The sequence below is a fragment of the Prunus dulcis genome, chromosome 1 (genome assembly GCF_902201215.1).
Source record: "Prunus dulcis chromosome 1, ALMONDv2, whole genome shotgun sequence".
Lineage (NCBI taxonomy): Eukaryota > Viridiplantae > Streptophyta > Magnoliopsida > Rosales > Rosaceae > Prunus > Prunus dulcis.
The window spans coordinates 3337599-3358013 of record NC_047650.1 but is presented as its reverse complement, the minus strand read 5'-3'; the positions used below and the strand labels follow the sequence as shown (position 1 = coordinate 3358013).

At 36.2% G+C, this 20415-nt stretch overlaps 5 protein-coding genes across 5 annotated transcripts; 2 read left to right on the top strand and 3 right to left on the bottom strand.

The window, feature by feature from the left end:
- The first annotated feature begins 1415 nt into the window (after positions 1 to 1415).
- On the top strand, positions 1416 to 5133 carry LOC117612387 (eukaryotic translation initiation factor). The gene is made up of 5 exons (XM_034341088.1): positions 1416 to 1849; positions 2758 to 2926; positions 3279 to 3404; positions 4653 to 4718; positions 4819 to 5133. The coding sequence occupies exons 1-5, from the start codon at positions 1614 to 1616 to the stop codon at positions 4864 to 4866; spliced, it is 645 nt and encodes a 214-aa protein (XP_034196979.1). The 5' UTR covers positions 1416 to 1613; the 3' UTR covers positions 4867 to 5133.
- A 506-nt stretch (positions 5134 to 5639) lies between these two features.
- On the bottom strand, positions 5640 to 6976 carry LOC117614861 (protein PROTON GRADIENT REGULATION 5, chloroplastic). Its single transcript, XM_034343782.1, has 2 exons — positions 6468 to 6976; positions 5640 to 5915 (listed from the first exon to the last, which is right to left on the bottom strand). Exons 1-2 carry the CDS (start codon positions 6744 to 6746, stop codon positions 5811 to 5813), a joined length of 384 nt encoding a protein of 127 aa, XP_034199673.1. The 5' UTR covers positions 6747 to 6976; the 3' UTR covers positions 5640 to 5810.
- A 1912-nt stretch (positions 6977 to 8888) lies between these two features.
- On the bottom strand, positions 8889 to 11162 carry LOC117614548 (pentatricopeptide repeat-containing protein At1g80550, mitochondrial). The gene has a single exon (XM_034343398.1). The coding sequence runs from the start codon at positions 11039 to 11041 to the stop codon at positions 9674 to 9676; it is 1368 nt and encodes a 455-aa protein (XP_034199289.1). The 5' UTR covers positions 11042 to 11162; the 3' UTR covers positions 8889 to 9673.
- Positions 11163 to 12107: 945 nt separating this feature from the next.
- LOC117615348 lies at positions 12108 to 13302 on the top strand. The gene has a single exon (XM_034344417.1). The coding sequence runs from the start codon at positions 12297 to 12299 to the stop codon at positions 13161 to 13163; it is 867 nt and encodes a 288-aa protein (XP_034200308.1). The 5' UTR covers positions 12108 to 12296; the 3' UTR covers positions 13164 to 13302.
- A 1229-nt stretch (positions 13303 to 14531) lies between these two features.
- Positions 14532 to 19289, bottom strand: LOC117615241 (actin-related protein 2/3 complex subunit 2B). The gene is given in 11 exon segments (XM_034344294.1): positions 14532 to 14757; positions 14759 to 14838; positions 15236 to 15305; positions 15455 to 15511; positions 15632 to 15723; positions 16017 to 16149; positions 16297 to 16374; positions 16505 to 16671; positions 17298 to 17505; positions 17875 to 17941; positions 19191 to 19289. Coding segments are annotated over 11 exon segments (1074 nt in total). The 5' UTR covers positions 19250 to 19289; the 3' UTR covers positions 14532 to 14694.
- Positions 19290 to 20415: the final 1126 nt, after the last annotated feature.

Below are 20415 nucleotides of genomic sequence, written 5' to 3'. Positions count from 1 at the left end.
TCCAAGGAACACCTAAATCCTAAATAATTAAGATGTTTCTTTCTGATAGATTGAAGAAATTACCATATGTAGTACTTGAAACAGCAGCATGTTCCAAATCCTAGGGTGTATGGACGTTTCAGCAGCATTAGTGTATCTATTTGAAAATATGATCAACATCATGTACAATCTATTTGCTTAACTTTGTGTTTGGTTATTTTGTTTCAGAAAATGAACGGTGATTGGAAATAAAAAACAGGATCAAAGCAGAACGACCATCAGCTCTGAAGAATCATAACTTGGTTAAGAACAGACATACACAAACAATGTGTTCCATGCCATATTACTGAAAATTCTACTGAAACCAAAAAGTCCCAAGTATGAGAACTCTCCGAAGGAAAGGAAAGGATCAGAGATAACATTTCCAAGCTAGGGATTGGAATTCTCATCAGGAATTGAATGAATTACACTAGTGTTTACTAATCAGGAATTGAATTTTATATATGGAGGATTACTGTATTTACTTCACATTAAGAAATTGAAAAGTAAGTGGGGCCCACACAAAATTAGGAATTGCATTCTTAGGTGGGAGGTGATATTCTAATTCCAGGAGAAGTAACCCATTAGGAATATCTTTTTTACCTATTATATCATCACACAATTTTAAAATTTTAAAATTTGTCATCTACTTTAACCTAACAACGACGACATTTTAGTAATTAGTACCACTCCTATCCTAATTCCATATGATTTAGTAAACAACTTTAGTAGAAATTTGGAATCTAACTTCTCTCAATCCATATGGTTTAGTATACAACTTCAATAGGAATTCGAAATCTAATTCTCCTCATTTTAATTCCTCCTAATCCAATTACAAAGTAGTAAATATGCCTCACATAAGAGAATCCACATGAGAATTTTGCACAATTCATATGCTTGTCCTTTTTTCCCCTCTCTATTATAAAGTTTTTTCTTTTACACAAATATTAGTGACACACTAATATATCTTTTCGATTTTTCAAGTGGCACTAAAGTGACTAATTAGGAAAAATAAAAACGTGTAGAGATCTTTCAAGTTTGTGAGATTGGTGTTCGGCCCATTTAGTTAGGTTCATTTGGGCCCAAGTCATTTTATAGTGAGAGTCTTATTTAAAGTCCTTAAATAAGATTTTATCCCTTAATTATTATATTAAAATAATTAATTTAATTCAACGACTAATTAATTAGATCCAGTGATTTAAAGATGAGTAACGCTACGGGCGCCAACTTGTTTACCAACTTTTAGATACCAACACATATGGCACATGACATAGGTTGCCATGTCATGTGCCACATGTGTTGGTATTCAAAAATTGGTAAACAAGTTGGTGATCGTAACGTTATTGTTTAAAGATATAGCCTCATATCATATCATATCAGGCTTAGATATACCCTCACTATAGGATTCTACATTCGGGCCGACCAACCGTATCAAGTCAGGGCAAAATTGCAGGCCCGCGGATTCTCCACAATATAAACGCCCGACTGCGAAAAAAGCGAGTCTCTCCTTTCCTCCTCCTCTTCTTCTTTTTCTTCCAAACAACACAACCCCGAGAGACATACAGACGAATCAAAAAGGTTTCCACAAGACAACAATGGCGACAGAGGTAGCAGCAGTAGCAGTTCCGCCACCACAATTAGACGCTGAGGAAAATAGTGGGTTAGAGGCGGCGGCGGCCGAGGCAAAGATACAGCCGAGCAGTGGGCCCCACAAGTTGGAGAGGAAGTGGACCTTTTGGTTCGATAACCAATCCAAGCCCAAGCAAGGTGCTGCTTGGGGTTCCTCTCTTCGCAAGGCCTACACCTTCGAAACCGTTCAAGAATTCTGGTGGTATGCATAACATAATCTAAACCTAATCCCCATCTCCACCCCTTTTGTTTTTTGGTTTTCTTATGCTTCCCTGTATTGTTTTTTGCTTTGTGTTTTCAGATTGTTTACTTTTTTTGGTGATGTGGGTTTGTGCTGATCTTTCATGTTTGTTGATTGGTAACTGATATGCCCTTATCTTCTGTCTGATTGGGGAAATTTTGGTGAAACTTTCTGTTAAGCCAAGTAATGTACTGGAATATAGGTCAATTTGTTTCCAAAAATTAGAAAACTTACCAGAATATCTAGAGGAAAATAAATGGTTGAATTTTTAATTTATGCATTGCTTGATGGGGCTTTTGTTCCCAAAGTGCTAGCTCCAATGTTCTTAACCTTGTTCCCTGTGGTTAATCTTTTCCTGCTTTAATGTCTTGCTTACAATTCTAGTTGATCCGGTCAAATACGATACCCAGTTAGTCTTTTGATTTTCTAGCCTCTTTTTGTTTTTGGTTTTTTTTTTTTTTTTTTTCCCCATCCTGTTATAGTTTCATGTTATTAATTTAAATTGAAGTTTGAGTGAAGAGACTGAGAGGAAAGGGAAGAGAGAACACATATGATAGAGGTGAGGAAGGAATGATTAGGAATGTATTGATTTAAAATTAAAGATATAAAACTATTTAAAGCTTTATGTTTTAGGTTTTAAAACCTTTCTATACTTTTTATTCATCTCTCACCTCTCACTTATCTTATCTCCTTCTCTTTCTCCTCTCTCTTTTCCCTTTCTCCGTTAATTTGGCAAAACATAAATGCTAGAGGATTGTTCTAAATTTGTAATTTTGGACCCACAAACCTTGGTTGTATGATTCAAGTTCGGGACTTTAATCTGATTCCAATCCCTCAATTTGAATTTGAGATGCGAAATGTATTTGCAGTCTGTATGATCAGGTATTCAAGCCAAGCAAGTTTCCACCAAATGCAGATTTCCACTTGTTCAGGGCTGGGGTTGAACCAAAATGGGAGGATCCTGAGTGTGCTAATGGAGGGAAGTGGACTGTCACCAGCAGGAGTAAGGCCAGCCTTGATACCATGTGGCTAGAGACCGTGAGTTGTTGCTTTCCTCATCATTTTTCATTATATTAACGCACACATGTAGAGGAATGAGAGTCTGGCATGCTATGTTGCCAGACATTGAATGAAGGCATACATTGAGATTTGATTTCATTTGATTTCACCTACTTAACTGTCTTGATTGACAGTGCAACATAGCATGCCAAACTATATGGACATTGAGTATTACTCTCATCATCTGCTCATCAGTGAGAACGGTTGATGTATCTTGGTCACTGTGGGCTGAAGATGACTTTGTGTGTATTGGACTAAGTACTAGGTTGATTCATGTTACATTAGGGTTTATTTGAATTCTGATAATATGGGCTCTTATTTCATTGGATAGTTGATGGCACTGATTGGAGAGCAATTTGATGAGGCTGATGAGATTTGCGGGGTGGTAGCAAGTGTGCGCCAGAGGCAGGACAAACTTGCATTATGGACTAGGAATGCTGCAAACGAGGCTGCCCAGGTGTGTGATTCAAATTACACTTTAAGTTAGTGGGTTTGGTTGATCTATTTTACTCTTTTGATGATTCTTCATCTGCTCTGCTGTTAAACAGCACTAGGGTTAAAGCCCCAACATATTCGAATCATCACCACAATCTTTGTTATATTGATATGAGGTGTTTGTTGCTGGGTGCTTCGTGCGCGTTGTTTAAATGAAAATGCTTAACCAAAGGAAAGTTAAAACCTCAAATATTTGTTCCCTGAAGAAAAAAGAATAAAGAGAAAATTAGACGATCGAAACACTTATAGTAGCTGTGATTTTTAAAACAGAAAAAGATAAGTAGAAAAGGGTAGAAGAAGAACAATTAAATAATTTCAGTGAAGTCTCACCCATTAAGAAAATCAAATCTGCTAAAATCTTCATCAATGTCATATTATGATCTTTACAAAGGCTTTCCAAGACCCGTTTGTGAAAGAAATGGATCTCCAGCAATGAGAGGGAGGTTGAAGTTGAGACCATAAGCTGTAGACCTTATGAAAAAAGAAAAGAATGATAAATGACACCTGGCCAGGCTGATATATAGAACCTTACCCCTAGGAGTCAGGCATATACGTTCAACAGAGCATAAATCCTACATGAAAGAGAGCTATACAAAATGACAAGATAAACCCAACCGATCTAATGAAGGATCTCAACACATAAAGCACTAACCAATTATGCTGTATAAATCAGCTGAGACATAGTATCGACAGCAAGATAAATGTGATGTTATGTGCTTATTTGACCTCTGTCTCACTAGGAATTGGTGGATCCCTTATTAATTGAGGTTTTTTTTTTTTTTTTTTTTTTTTAATGATAGATCCATGTGATTTGGGTTAGTTGTTCAAGGGAAGGGAGCCTTTGGGCAAAGGTTATCGATTCTTTAAGTATCTTTTGGCTTCCCTCTCAAGCTTTTTGCATGAAGGTGTTCTGGAGGATTCTTGTACCACTTTCTATAGTTGCCTGAGTGCAGCTGCTTCTGTATTTCCTAATGGCATGTTCCTCGACTGTGTTGGGTTTGGCATTTATGGCACATCTCTTCCTTTATGTGCCAGTTCTCGGCTTATACCAGTTCTCTTATTATACGACTCTGATTTTTACTTGTACAGTCTCACAACTGATATTCCACTTTTTTGGTTAGAGTGTGACCATTACAGTTTTGTAGTCCCATGTTTTGTTGCAAATTTGAAATTTGGACCAAGTGGCTGAATTTTTTATCTTGTCATGTAGATGGGCATTGGGAGGAAGTGGAAGGAGATAATCGATGTCACTGATAAGATCACCTACAGCTTCCATGTAAATTTTACTCGGTGCTATTTGATTTTAATTTTCAATGTTTGGTTGAAAGTGTTACTTGATTTTGATATTCTATTTCTCACATCTTCTCTTATTGCAGGACGATTCTAAAAGGGAAAGATCAGCAAAGCCTCGATACAATGTTTGATTATTCCTCAATTGTTTTGTTGCAGAGATCTTCGCTCTCCATTACCAAAGTTATGAACACCGTCACAAATTTTTTGTTGAGAGAAAAGCTAGAGGGAACATTTGTCAACCTATTTTTCTCTAGTGTGCTATGATCTTGTTCTTTATGTTACGGTTTTTGAAAATTTTATCAGGTACTAATAAACTAAGTTTTGTTTGTAATATTGAATATTTCTAAAGTACACTTAGAAGTAAGTTTAGTTTGTAAAACACTTGTGATTTACTTGAATTGCTAATCGAATGGTTCAAATCTACATGTTTTGTATATTTTCTATTTAAGCCTCTTCTTTGATACAAACGATATCCTACTTTAATCTAATTAAAACTACAGGGAGGGGGATTCGAACTCGGATACGAGTAGGGAGCATATTTGCTCTAGTCAACTTGACTAACTCCATGTCTGTCTATTTAAGCCTTTGTCTATTTAAGCCTTTTATAGATAGACGTTGTGTAGCCAATGAGCCATTAAAGATTTGCATGCACTCGGGGTCTGAATTCATGCTTGCACTCCTCTATGTTTTTGTAACGGATTTATGTTTATATAGGGGAGTAGTGCATGATGACTTAATTGTGGCCACACGCTTCTCCGTATAATAAATATAGAGAGATTCTCATGTAATCACTTTTTAAGTGAATTTTAAGCGAATTCCTCAGTTTTAATTGCAACTAAACTGGAGAATGATCATGACAACTGCATATATAATATATGGAGATGGAGAGGGAGATGGAGATGGATATGGAGGAGCAGACAACAAATTTTACATTCTGAAAGATGTTCAGTAAATCCCAGCTGGACGAGTATATGCATCTGGAAGTCCTTGAGAATGAAGTATGAAATTAACTATAACAATAAATTTCTAATGGTGACAACAAAATGGAGGCATGCATGCTCTACTGATTTCTTTCTCATGCCAGGAACCCTAGCCTTTCTCCATTCTTCTTCGCCAGCCGAATCAGTCCTTGCCTTTGTTTCGCGTCAGCTCCTATGGATTTGCAGAACTCAGTAATTACCTGCAGAGAAATACATGTGTCAAACTTGTTAACAAATTATATAAATACGAAATCTTTATTATAATTATTTATTATGAATTTTTTTTTTCTTGGTTTGACAGAGGACGAGAGTCAAACTCTTACTATGATTACACAATAAGATTTTGCAGCTTTAATTATATGCCCCGCAATTCTAAATACCATTTCATTTCATTCCATGTTTGGGAGTGTATACAGTATATGTATAGCGCTTTTGTTTAGAACCATACAATCTTTTTTTGTTAAAAACTTCAGTGTTTCCATTAGTTTATCTGGAAGTGTTTTATGAAGAAGCACCTACTAGACTCTACTTCTCACCTACCAGGCTCTACTTCTGGAACTGCAAAAATCTATTTCGTCTAATCTTTGGCAAAACATTGTGAAAACCGCTTTTAATTATCTAGAAGCACTTTTGGCACCTCCCAAACATGTTTAGTTTAGCCAAGTTTCCAAAGAGAGAATTAATTTACTGCTAAGCTTAGTGTAGACTAACTGAAAGCTAGTGAGAAAGGGAATTAAGACCATATTAATTACCTGCGAGTGCAAAGCAATAGCTTTGCCCCTAATTTGGTTGAACCTCTTCTTGCCAATGATGTTACGTGCAACAACAACAGCAGGTGCAAAGATACCTTTGCCTTCATTGACGTTCTTCATCATGGGTTGTGCTCTGATTGGCTTCCCAACTCTCACATGGCTTGGCACTGATTTCACCAGCATGGCATAATCTTCCCCCACCATTGAAGTTGCCCAAGTTCCATGGAATGAGGAACACAAGTTTCCTTTAAACCCAGTTGCAGAAATTGAAGTTGCCATTGAAAAAGAAAGAACCAGAAACTATGCTCTAATCTGTGAGAAAATTTGTGGGCTTTAATGTTTTGCTTGTTAGAAGTTGTGAGAGTTGTTGTTAATGGCCTTTTATTGTGGAAAAGGGAGGGGATATTTTTGGTGTAATTTTGAGAGCCTTTGGTTTTTTTATTGGATAGCAGTGTGAGAGAGAGTTCAAGAGCCATTAGGAGCCACATAAACTGATGGCCTTGGATTTTAGTTTTTAGTTTTCCACAACATATGTTGTATTATTTGCAGTCTTGTTGGCACTGACGGTCTCCGTTTGTTAGGAGGATCTGAATCTGAATTTCTAGCTACTGTGTCTTTGGTTTGGTCCACTTGTCTCCTTCTTAGAAGCCGCTGAGTCATGGATGGGATGATCCTGGCCGTTCATTCTAGAACCCTTTATTGAAATTTTCATATAGGGACATTGTACAAAGCAAACTATGAATGAAATTGTATGGTGCATAACAGCCAAAGGACTTCATTGGAACCGTTGAAATGGCGAGATTTGCATCTTTTACAAGTCCTTGTAGCGTCGTTCCTACCAGGCAGCTGCATGTGAACAACATGAATTTTCAACTCTGAATGTTTGAAGTCATAAGAGGACTCAGAGAATGGTTTTAAATTTGCTTCCTGAGGGCGGTGTTTGATGCATATCGCAAGTGTAATTGTAGGAAAAAAGTACAAGCTTTCCAAGAAAATTGGAATTTCAAAACCTAGACAAAACAGACGTCCATGAGTCCATGACACCTTGATGGTGTCTCTGAAAAAACTCTCCTACCCATCCTAACTTTGGCCCCCAAAAAAAAAAATGCTGAACAAACATTTCCACGGAATTTTTCTTTTTAAAATGTTAAAAAAACTAAATTTTGAAACTACTAAACTGTTGTTCCAAAATCTATTTCTCTGAGATTGGTAATGACGTGTGTTTATTATTTCTTTTAAGACCACAGACAAGCCAAGTAGACTTAAACAATACAATATAAGCAAGGAACTGCAATTATATCCTGAAAGCCCGGAAGGGAAGAAAAAGACCGGGAAAGAAGGAAATCGATCTTACAGGAAAGAGAATCAAGAAAATCAAACCTGAAAATATAAAAATCAGGGAGGTCCAAAGATTTTCAAAAAAAGAACAATACCGACAAGAGAAGAACACTGAATTTCAGGTGCTGCTACATCCAGGAACTTGGTAAACCATGGAAGGGTATAATTAATGGCACTTCCCAGGATGCGATCACTAGAGTGCTTCCTTGGGTGAAAACTAAACATTGTTTCTAGATTGGAATTGCACTATATATAGATCTGCTGAAGACTTGGTTGGCTGTTTACTCTGTCAAACAAGTGAAAAACCCTAGTGAACTTCAGTTTCAAGTATTTTTCACATAGGATTCAAACAGATCAGTATTCAAACTGTTCATTTACAATTGCACCGACTGAATCACCCAAGAACGCAAATAATATCAGTAAAGCAAAGTTTAAGAACAAAGAGAGAAGAAAGCAAATCTCCCATTCTATAAACAGAAATATAAACCAACAATGAAGGGGAAAAGAAAGAATGTATATAACATCAAGGCATTAGTTTGTATACAAGTTTCCTTACACATACCTGTATGCCAAAGATGAAGCATTTCAACCACACAAATCCCCAAAATTACATCTAAAGTACAAAAGTCTTTGCTTTCCTGCATTTCAAGCTGCAAAGAACCATGAAGGAAAGGATTGTGGCATCCATGCAAGACCCTTCTTCCAGGAGTCCAACTCTTTCTTCTAACTTGGGTACTGGCTTCTCTATATGATCCTAAGTAAAATAACACCTTTTGGGAAACAGAAGCATAGTCTGGACTCTGGACAACCAATATAATAAACAGTTTTAATCCAAAGCAGTGGTCGCAGGTCCATTGGATACATGCAATGAAAGGAGAGAAAATAAAAGAAGACATCAACTCACCCAGGCTGCTAATGTACAAAACCAACTGTACTAACATATATTAAAATGAGTAATATTTAAGCTAGCAACTGCATAAAATAATTATGGAAGGGAAAAGGCTCTAAGAAAACATTACAGAGACTCCGATAACTATTTTAAGTGCCCAATACAGTGCATCCAATTTCATATTCAATTTTCCAGACACAAGCAAAAATGTTTCTCACTCTAAATTTAATTGCTCATTAGGAATCGATTGAGAAGTTTTCCCAATAAGGAATTGTTACAAACTGAGAACACCCCTCCCCAGCAACTAAAAAAGGAAACAAGAAGAAAAATTGTTATAAGATGTCCCGAAAGAGACGATAAAGTTACCCATATCAGTGTGCAGCTAGACACCAATACAGCAACTTGCATACTGTCACCACTGGCAACTTGCTTAATATCATCAAAGGGTTTCCATGACTGTTAGAGTGGAAGACAAAATGGATGAACAACTATGTCCTAGGAATCTAAATTTGGAAACAATTCCAACGCATCGTCAAGACCAAGGGCACTGACAAGAATATCCTCTCCCCACATTTTTCCTACTTCTGAACCAATGGAAGCCATGCTTCTGGGCTCCAAATATCAGCTTTGCAGGCAAATTTACCCACACATCCATGTCCTAGATCAAAAAGGTCTTTAACATTTAGTTTTATTATGAGCAGGAAATAGGTGTCCGTGCTATGACAAGCTCAGCACAAAAGGTCGTCGAATGATCTGCGGTTACCACCCCAAACTCAGTGTAACCAATGTTCTCAGCTGCACAACTTCACAATAATATGTATCTGGGAGCCATAAATACCATATCCTTCAGCACTGTTTGCATTATTCAGATGGTATTCCTTAGCTCCCATTTTCTTTTCAACAGAAAAATGCAGGTGGAAATGCCTGTGTATTCCAGATGCTATGTAGGTACTTTCGAAGCATCAAAATCATATTGCAATTACCCATCATCAGATTCACTGCTCACTAATTTCGTCCCCAACTCCTCCCTTGCCTTAGCTGAAAGACCCTTTGCTAGCATCTCTTCATCATACTGCCTAGCCATGTCTAACATACCTTTTTCCACCAGAGCATCGATTAAAGCATTGTAAGCAGACTCATCAGGACTACACCCAAGTTTTTCCATCCTATTCCACACAAGAAACATTGGTCTGAGGAATCCCCATCTTCCAAACTTCCTCATAAGCATCACAAAAGTGTCCATCTTTGGTTGAACCCCACTTTCAGTCATCCTATCAAACAGTCTAAGAATCTCATTTGGCTTCTCTAGATGCTTAAAAATGCAATGATATGTTATCACATCTGGTAGTAATCCCATCCTAGGCATTTGATGAAGCAACGAAAATGCCTCCTTACATCTCCCATTCTCGCACAAAAGCTTTATAATTGTATTATAGGTCCCGACATTTGGTTGACAACCCAATTCCTTCATCTCCCTTAGCAACCTCATTGAAAAATCAACACCATCAGAAAGACCAATGGCACGAATAACTGTATTATATGCCACCACATCCAGTTTGATCCCTTTGTTCTTCATCTCCTTGTACAACTTCACAGCCTTCCACGGCTTTCCACTCTTGCATAATATATCCATATATATTGAATACGAATGCAAATCTTTACGAACACCTCTCCTATCCATCTCTTCCCAAAAGTCCCTACACTTACCCCACCACCCCATTTTCAACCACCCACGAAGAAGTAAATTATAGAGCTTAGTACTCTTATCAAAGCCCAAATCTTTGTTCTTCCAAAAACACAATTCTTGGGCTTCAATCACATGCTTATACTCACAAAGAGCATCAATAAGATTACAATAGGAGGTCTCATCCTTCAAACCAAACTCTTCCAATCTATTATAAGTATCTATAGCTTCCTTTACAAGGTGTGCCAATACATACCTCTTAAACAGTATGCGAAATGTAGTATGATCAGGAACAGAAACTGGGTTCTGCTTCATTTTTTGAATTAAGTTCCAACAGAGCTCAAACTCAAAGAACTTACCAAGAATGTCAAGCATGCGATTGTAGGTTACAGTGGTGTGTAGGAAGTGACATTCAGTTTCCAGCCAGTTAAAGAAGTCCAAGGCTTTCTTCCAGTCATTGCAGTAAGAAGAAAGCGTTTCACGCACCGTGGTGTGGTCATAAATTGTTGAACTTGATTGCGGTTCTGGGTTAGTAGGGTTGTGAATCGAAATGGGTTTGGTGGAAACAGAGTGAGGAAGAGAGGAATATAGGAGGATTTGAGCGTGACGGAGATGAAGAAGAAGAAAGGGTCTCAGCCGTTGAGAGGTAATTGAAGAAAGCATTGTTATTTGTAGTTTCTATTGACCCAGCTCCAACCCCCGAACTTTGCAGAGTGACAACGAAGAAAAGGGTGGCCGGTGGGGTTTTACAATTATTTGAATGAAAGACAACAAAATTCAGGGTTTAAGCAAATTTTAAGTGGTTTCTTCTTCATCAGAAAAAGGGTGACCTGGAATGAAACCGCACACTGGCTCCGGTTCGGCTTGAAGATGAGTAAGTGTGCTGACACAAAAAAGAAAAAGAAAAAAGGAGTAAGTGGGTCTCTCATGGGCTCTATCTTACTCATGGCTTCATTTGAGCCCAAAAGCCCAACTAAGGGGTGTCCAATGAGCAAAAATTCTATTGTGAGGACTTTATATATAGCCTTTAGGCGATGTCCTATCCCTTAATCGTTAGATCATACTAATTAATTTAATCAAACGGCTAATCAATTTAATTCAACAGTTAAAAAATAGGGCCTTACCTAAGGGCCATATATGAGGCCGTTATTATAGAATGACTGGTCCAATGAGTATCAATGTTTTTTTAAGATGAAAAATAAATTTGGTCCACATAGTTTATTTAGTTTCGTTCTTGTAATTTCAATTTTTTTATTTTATCCTCGTAGTTACCAAGTGTTTGCAACATCCATCCAAATAATCAAATCTTGTGTTTGCAAGGTTAAAATTAGGCACGTTCCCTATCATGTGCAGCGGTATTACTAGGTTGAGTAAAGGGAAATAAAAAAATGTGAAGGCTCATGTTGGCAAGATGATGACATGAACTTGCTCACAGTAATAGGTTAGGGAAAACACTTACTTAAATATGAATGTCACATTATTATATGATATTATTAATTTATATATTATAATATAAGTAGACAACATTATGGTGCGTAAATAATGGAAGAAAAGTGAAAACATAAGTCTTTGAAATGTCTTCTCAACAAAAAAAAAAATCTTTGAAATGTAATAATTAATATAAGTTAAAGTTAGGATCGCGTTCAATGTAACAACAACAAAAAAATTCCACAGTAGAAAAGATAAAAAAGGTGAAAAGTGTCATTTGGCCAATGGTTTTAACTTTTAACCTTCTCTTTCTGAAAATTTGAGCCCAAAACCAAAACCAGAAAAACAAAAACAAAAAAACCGTTTCTGAATTTCACAGCTCTCCTCACAACGTCGACGAGGGAACGAAAACAAAAAAACGCAGGAAAATCAGAAACACATACAGAAGCAGAGAGAAACGCAACAAATTCACAGCTGCATCACAATTCACATGGCATCACTAGCAACCCATTTCTCAGCGTTCGTGTTGCTCTTTCCCGTAGGCCTACGTCGCCTACTCTGCTCCTCCTCTCTCTACCTCAAGAACCCATCTCTCTACCGATCCAAAATCTGGTATTTCTCAGAACCCAAATGGAAAAACTTTGATTTGTACACTCTCACCATAGCCCTCCCCATTGCTTCCTTCTCCGAAATTTTTATCTTTTTGGCCTTTTCGGGCCACCCCACGTATCGTTTCGCGTTTTTCCAGCAATCAGCAGCCATTTTCATGTTCTGGGCACTCGTCATTTTGATCATCTGCCGTGAAAACATTGACACTTTGCATATCGATGAAGGGTTCGTCTTCGTTATCGCAGCCATTTCGTTCCTGGTCGAGTATTCGGTGATCGGCAAGGGAATTTCGGGTCTTGGTGGAGCTATGTATGATATATTAGGTACATTGACCCTTGTTTGTGCTGTTTGTTCCTTGTATTTATCAATTAGGCCCTGTTCGTTTTGCGCCGAGTTTTTCTTGTCCTCTGGATTGGTCTTAAAGGGCACTTGGATTTTGCAACTTGGATTGTCCTTGTACACTGATGCATTTGGATTAAAAGGGTGCAAGAAAATGTCAGTTTGGCCAAACCAGGAGAATGCTGAGTGGAAATGTGATCTTGAGGAGGATGGTTTGAGGGGTGTTTCTTTGATGACGCTGCTGTTCATTGGGCATGCAATTGCAGTCTTGCTATTGAGTTTGATGTTGTTTGCTTTGGTGGCAAGTAACTGGAATTTGAGGTGTGGTGAGGCCAGTGGCCCGTTGCTAGCGCAGCTTGATTCGGGGCATGTGTTGATGCCTTCTAGCCTCGACCTCGATATGGAATGAAATGTATGTTCTGTTTTTGTTTACTGTCAATTTTGGTAGAAACTTTCAGAGATAATGGAGATTTTACTCATTTGTTCATTCTTCAGGTCGCTAGTGTTTACTTTTTTATTTTTTTTTTATTTTTTATAAAATTTATGGCATGCGGTTATTTGATATTGGATTGTCTCAGGTCATGAATTTAAATTAAGTATTAGATGCTTACTTTGTATTATAGTTGTAGTAAATGGATAACTTTCGTTGTGTTCTGAATGTTGCGGAAGTATTAGAGTTCATGCTTATAAAATCACTGCAACATTCATGACTTAAATGCGAATGGCCGCAAATTGTTGGTCAATACATACATGACCTTTTTCTCACTCTTTGGCCTCTTGTTTTTCTTTTTCTTTCAATGTGTTTGTAATCCTTATAAAGTGATTATGATCTAAAAGAGCAGACTTTTCGATATATATGATCAGTAATACTAGTACTTACATTTCAAAAAATAAAGAATATAAAAACATAAGCACCTGTAATCTGTCTTCGTCGATACCGCATATCTACCTTCAATTTTGGCGCTGCTTGTTATTAAGACTTTTGTGAGTTCAAAATAAATTATGGCAATGCATCTGCTGCACTGGTAGCCTAACGCGAACTTTTACAATCTGGGCCATTGCATCTGATGCAAATTCGTGGCTACATACATACTTTGGTAGATGTTTATCAATAATTTACCATCTGCATTCAAAGTTGTCACTCTTCAAAAATCAAGCGTACAATGAACCGCATCCATTTGAAGGAAGGAGAATGAGAGTTGAAATTTGAAAGGGTTCCTGAGAAGTTGGAGATACTAGTAACAACTGAAAATTTTAAGGTGTCCTATGATTATGATTCACTGTGGCAGCTGACAAATTTCCTGGTAAGTCAATCCTAGACCTTTTAATATAATCCAGGAAAAAAAAGGTAAAATACTATTTGATGCTATTTATTTTCAGATCTTTCTGTTTGAATTTTCGGATCGTAAACTGTTGCTTATTTCGTCAGCAACTAAACTAGCTCCCCCAAACTTATCTTGCTATCCTCTATTTGGCTAAAATTTAATTTCCAAATCAATGTCTATATTAATTTTTCAAGTTTTGAGGTTATACATATCTGCTGTCTTAGTGCTCTTTACTTTGTTCTTTCATTGATGTTGCCACAACTTTATAAGCACCAAATGGTTGCGAGGTTATCTTTATTTCTATTTTCAATTCTAAAGCAAATTGAATCCTTTGAATATTTTAAGCAACATATTGTCTGCTTTGTTTATCTGACTTTCACTGAAAGACATATTAAGACATACAATTTAAGCAGTTATGTCACTATAGTTCGATAAATATGAAGGCTTTTAAAACAGCACTCAGTTGCTATTTAAATGTGATGAAACAATGTCATGGTATGTTTCTGAATAAGAAGCAGTATAGGACAATGATTCTTTATCCTAACTTATGTCCTCATATGGAAAGAACTTAATCTAATTTGGTATATCTCATTGAAGAAGAAAACTTTGGCATTTTCAACCATCGTCGACGAAAACGCCCAAATCCCTGGATTTTAATTCGCGAACGGATTCTCTTGATCTTCCCGCTGAAGTCATTATATCTTCGTTTTAGGACTTTAGGTTTTGAAACATTGATCATTTTTCTCATGAACATGCATCCTGCATTTGCTTGAAAGCAAACAATGAGAGAGTTATAACCAGATTTTAAGAAAATATGAATTCTTGTTGGTCTACCATATCTCTCTTACAGAAGTTACTAAGAATAATGGACTTACCAGTCATTATATCATTGCAAAGATTCTGTTTTTGATAACTTTTTAAAATACTTTATTTCATATATGGCACGGAATCAGTGGTAATACTTTTTTTTTTGTCTAATAAGAATTAGGCGGTAATGAGTTTAGCTAAGCTCATTTCCAACTTTGTGTCCATCAGAAACTGAAGGCACCAGCTGCTGCCTCCTTCTGAGGGAAGTTTTTAGCTCATTCCTTTACTTTACAGCTATCTTTTTATTACTTATTATGAGTTTGTGAAAGTACACAGACTGAAACCGTACCTTGAACCTTATGGTTTCCCTCTTCTTCTTCTTCTTTTTCTTCTTCCTGCGTGCTTCTCTTATGCAGGACCTACAAGCATGTAAGGAATATTAGTTCTCTCATCTTTTTTGGGGTCTTCAATCCAAAATTCCTTTTGATATGAGAGAAGGAAAAGAGATTGTATACTCGTAAACATTGGTCTTGAGTTTCTTGGGTATGAAAGGGTTTCAGTTCAGTACCTCAACTAATCTCTGCAAACGCTTTCTCATCCTTCTCTGAATAAAACTTCTGGTGCTCTGGTTGAACAAACTTGTTAGCTAAAAATGTAAGCATTGCTATGCTTAAAAATTTCTAGAATACTAAGGATGAATTTTCACAAGGATAAAACAAACCAAAAAACAATGTAGAATTATTACCTTTACATGGTATTTAACATAGGCATAGAAATTCAACAAACTCCATACAGTCTTGTCTAGTCTTTTACCTCTGACATGGCGTGAAGAAATATCTGCATATAAGTTAATACCACATGTATTAGACTGAGTATACCAAATCTTTATCTGGTACATGGAAAACCAACCATAAATTAAAAAAGATAAAACAATAGCTGATTCTATTATTTAACTAAGAAAAATTATTATAGGATTTATAAAAAGTGTTCCATCTTTCTCTAACTTATTGTTAGATAATCCATGGCGCTTAAGAGGAAAGTTTATATTTGGACTAATGGTGAATATAATTTGGTTTGTAACCACGCAATTCATGACTTTTGCACTTAAAGACTGTAGTCTAAGAAGATACCAAAAGAGACAAATCCTCCGTTGGTACTCAAATCTTCAAAAGGTTCTCCTCTTAACTCTGGAGGTGGAATGGGTGACCAGCAACAAGGGGGTGCTTTGGCCCATTTTTCAGAACTTCCAACATCCACAAGTTCCTGTCTCCATTCCCCAGAAGGGGATCAAAATAGAAAATCGAGGAAAAGAAATTTTTAACCAAATTTTTGTTAGGAATAGAAAGAAGAGTGTGATTTCATTACTAGTATTAATGAGAAAATATTTACTTCACTGCATCAGCCACAAACCTGAAAGAAGGCTGTTGCAATAATGACGTCTGTTTTGTCTTTAAAACGTATCGGGAATACTGCTAAGATTTTCTGTGGCTGTCAAAACATGAATACCTTCATTAAAATCCATGCATTATATGGTGGTCTTATGTGTTTATCTCTAAAGTGACAAGTATTGTTCTGCATTATATGGTAGTCTGATGTTCCCCTTAGGAAGGAAGTTTACCTGTCTAACAATAAAGAAAGGCTCTCTTGGGTGATATACAAGCTTGATTGTCTTATACATTCCTTGAAATGTATCTTGGGAGCTGACATTCATCAACATTTCTTTCAGCTGAGAACTTAAGATTACTGCTTGCACAGCAGAAATGTCTGCAATTACCTTTATAGAATCTGGAGAAAGAAAAAAGAATTTCATGAATAGAATTATGAATATGATTCAAGAAAATCTTAGCAGAATTTCGCTGTAAATTTTTACCATGTTAGCTTAAGCATTTTTCATACTGTCAATTTTTCGAAAGAAGCAGAATTTTGTGACCAACACAAAAACTACAAAACTGTGGACAAGAAGTCTGCCTTAACAGTACAGTCAGAAAACTAGGTTATACAGTACTTCAGGACCTAATTAAGTGCTAGCGCACAGGACACAGCTGTCTCCAAATTTACTATTCAGACTTGCTTTCGGACTTTCACCAATGTAGTGGTGTGTAACAATATGGACAACTTATGTCATCTTCTTATAATTTCTGGTTTAGGGAGCGGAGGAAAAAGGAGCTTGGAATCCAAGAAAACATTGCTTAGTGTAAGTAGTTACAAAGTTTCATTCTTTTTGTTCTTTTGGCTATCAAACGGACCATTGATTTACTCAAAATGAGATAGTCAATGTAACAGCAAGAAGCTCCATGTGTACTGACTTATCAAAGCAGATGGTCATGCATTAAGAAATATCGACGTTTAAGACAAATAATATGATTAAATTTTTCTATATGTTATTGAGGTAATGTGAAAGATTGTCAAACCTTTTCCATTTGGAATTTTAGACAAATCAAGTCTCAAAGTAATCTGGTATCCTTCTTTTGCAGGTTCTATGATCTCCACAACATCCGGACAAATTCCCTTTACCATCTGTTTAGTATAATGCGAAATCCCGTTTGGTAGTATGACTCCTTGGGAAAGGAGCGGGGTTGATACTGACAAGTTGGTATAATGTGTATCTGATGTTGAAGACTGTTTCATTACAAGAAAATCATCATAAAAGTTATCAAAATGCTTGCTGGAAAACCCATATGATCAGGTGTTGACCACTCACACTAATTCTCACACATTATTTTATCCAAACATGAAGGTGTCTTTCCTCTAAAATTGATTTCTTTAAAAGAACCAGTGAAATTCCTAAATCCTAAAATGCTAATCATGTTTTTCCATTTTAGTCTTTTATGTGTGTTGATTTTGAATCTTGAGGATGCATGATAAAACCATTTTCTTGATGCTTTTCCACTGAGGGCTTTGACTGATTTTAGGTAAAAAGGCAGAAAATGAACACTGAACAGATTGACTAGAATATTTCAAATTCGATTTCTGAAGACCAAGGCTTACCTGGATATGGTATTCCACAGACCCAAATTCATACAAGTGATGATCAATCTCTATGGACTTGTTTTCACTGTTATGAAAGCAACAATACTAATCGTCAGAATGAGTATTACTTAGAAAACCATTGACAGCTTCATTGTTTCGCAGATTTGGTTACTAAATGTATTTAAGAAAACAGTAGATTATATAAGCTTTAGAAATTCTATTTACTCTAATTTCAGTGTCTAAAAGCCCTGCCATATTGACCATTAGTATCTGTATCTGAGTAAAACATTTGTTTTTTATACTAGGCCTAATGAATTTGTTGATAAGTGATTCACAATGAAAACCAGAAGCATCACATACACGCACGAAATTGATTCCAAAAGTTCTGATGTATATGATTTATGATTTAAATTTAGTATATTTTTTTAGCAAAGTTATCCTTCCATAGTCTGCTTCCAATCCATTAACAAGTTTTTGAACTTTGGAAGAATCCAAGATCCAAATTTTATTCATTTGCTCATGTATCATTATAACAGTTCTGTTTATGTGATGGGGACCATATTAGTTCTTGTTATTTCCTTGTTTTGATGATATGGTAATCTCCTCTATGCTATTCTGTTATTGTTTTTTTTCCCGGCCTCTGGGAATAGTTTTTAGTACTTTATCATGTTGCTTCCATTATTAGTTAAACACGACAAAAACATCCCACAATGGCTGTTTTTGAGTTTGGACAATGATGCTGAACATGACTTTTCTTTTCCATGTGGTGAAGTTTTTTGCAGTTGCTGATTTTAGTGGTAGAACCATACAGGTCTATACAACTTATTGCTGGACACATAATGCTTATCTACCTGGATACCACATCTTCCTGTCACCAAATTCCTACTATTTGTAAAGATTCGTTAAATCTGTCACTTCGGCTGTACTTTTTACTAAAGAAATTTTATGATGTGGAATTTTGCTTCCAATATTTCTTGATATCAATTTAATTTTCACTCTTCCTACACTTATAGAAGGTCGCCATTTCTGTAACTCACTATCGATGGCTCGCAAAACACTACCTTGTAACTTGTTAAATTATAAAGTGGATGGAGATGCTGCTTTTTCTGCTAGTTCAGCAAATAAGCTGTTTCATCATTGACTTAGGCTGTTTTAACTCTTTTCATGCATGCAGACATAAGACATTGTTGTAATGTAGATTTTCAACCAAAAATGCAATATGCTTATAGCAAAACAACTGCTAATAAGCTCTGCAAAATCTTAACATTATTGTTTTGTTACGATGCATAACTCGAATTAGGCAATCGAATCACAAATACTGAAAATATACTTACCGGTACAATTTGAGCAGGATTCTCTTCAAAGCTGGGGATGCCCTCTCTAAGCATGCCATCCTGCCTCCAGAAAGTTATCTTTCTACCTCTGATATCTTGTTCTCATCTCAAATGGAACTTATGTGGAGGGATGTATAGTGTGATATACAGTTTCTCACCCAAACTACTTTTGGAGGCTATGAACTTTGAGTAAAATTTAAGTTCAACCTTGCACTCAAGTTTAGCAACCTATGAAGCAAACTGTCTCTTTCTCTGCTGCTAATGCTAACTTGTCAGCAAAAAAAGAACATACTAAAGTGATTTTCTGTCAGCATCCTCATATTGGTAGGTTTTGTTTTCTTTATGCCTTTGTATGCAATCCAAGTTATTGAGAGGAAAAAAAAAAAAAAAAAGAGAGTAAAGAATACATTAAAGTAATATCTTCCATTTTAATATATATGAATTGGTTAAATCCTCAATCTAATTCCATCATCATCATCGGAGAAGATTATGAGTTCAAATATCATTAACGACAGTTTTATTGGCGTTTGATAAAACACAATTTTATATACAGTGGAGCATTGAGTATATTTATCGTGGTGAAGCATTGAATATTGACTCTTGATTATAGATCCAACTATCATTTAAGGAAGACTTCAAAACCCTGCCATCAGTTGGTTAGGTTTGCAATATGATGGGATGTCGAGTGTTGGGCCCCATCATTGGAAGAGAGATTACTTCAAATTACAAAATTGCTTTCATTTTCTTATTAAAAGAATCTCTTAGCGAGTTTTTATTATTATATATAGTCAACATTTACTCTATACTTTTATAAATATATAATAAATAAATGTAACTATTCAATCAATCGCATTATATTTTAACCACAAATCAAATTAGGTAATTTATCCGGTCGACGAATCAATTTTCTTTGTTGACAGCCTCCAAAAAGTAAATAATAAATAATAAAAAAATTCTCAAGCATTGAGATCTCTTGAATGAGGATGGGTCTAATTACAATATAAATTATGGGATTACCACTAATCTAGACTCTTACACGAGTTACATTATAATTATTTTAATGGCCAAATAAAATTCAGATATTTTGCATGAGATGTGTTGTTGTGAGAATGATACATGCCGCCGGATTGTGTATCTTTTAAGAACATGTGGGGTGGGATGGCCCCATCAAAATTCCCCTAAAAATAAAGAAGTCAAAGTTGCAAAGAGTGGCACAAGATGTATG

Bases quoted from the DNA above. Each gene is read 5' to 3' on its own strand.
- LOC117612387 (XM_034341088.1), top strand. From the start codon at position 1,614: ATGGCGACAGAGGTAGCAGCAGTAGCAGTTCCGCCACCACAATTAGAC. The intron at 2,927-3,278 runs GTGAGTTGTTGC...TTCATTGGATAG, and splicing joins ATACCATGTGGCTAGAGACC to TTGATGGCACTGATTGGAGA. The intron at 3,405-4,652 runs GTGTGTGATTCA...CTTGTCATGTAG, and splicing joins CTGCAAACGAGGCTGCCCAG to ATGGGCATTGGGAGGAAGTG.
- LOC117614861 (XM_034343782.1), bottom strand. From the start codon at position 6,746: ATGGCAACTTCAATTTCTGCAACTGGGTTTAAAGGAAACTTGTGTTCC. The intron at 5,916-6,467 runs GTAATTAATATG...ATTTCTCTGCAG, and splicing joins CTATTGCTTTGCACTCGCAG to GTAATTACTGAGTTCTGCAA.
- LOC117614548 (XM_034343398.1), bottom strand. From the start codon at position 11,041: ATGCTTTCTTCAATTACCTCTCAACGGCTGAGACCCTTTCTTCTTCTT.
- LOC117615348 (XM_034344417.1), top strand. From the start codon at position 12,297: ATGGCATCACTAGCAACCCATTTCTCAGCGTTCGTGTTGCTCTTTCCC.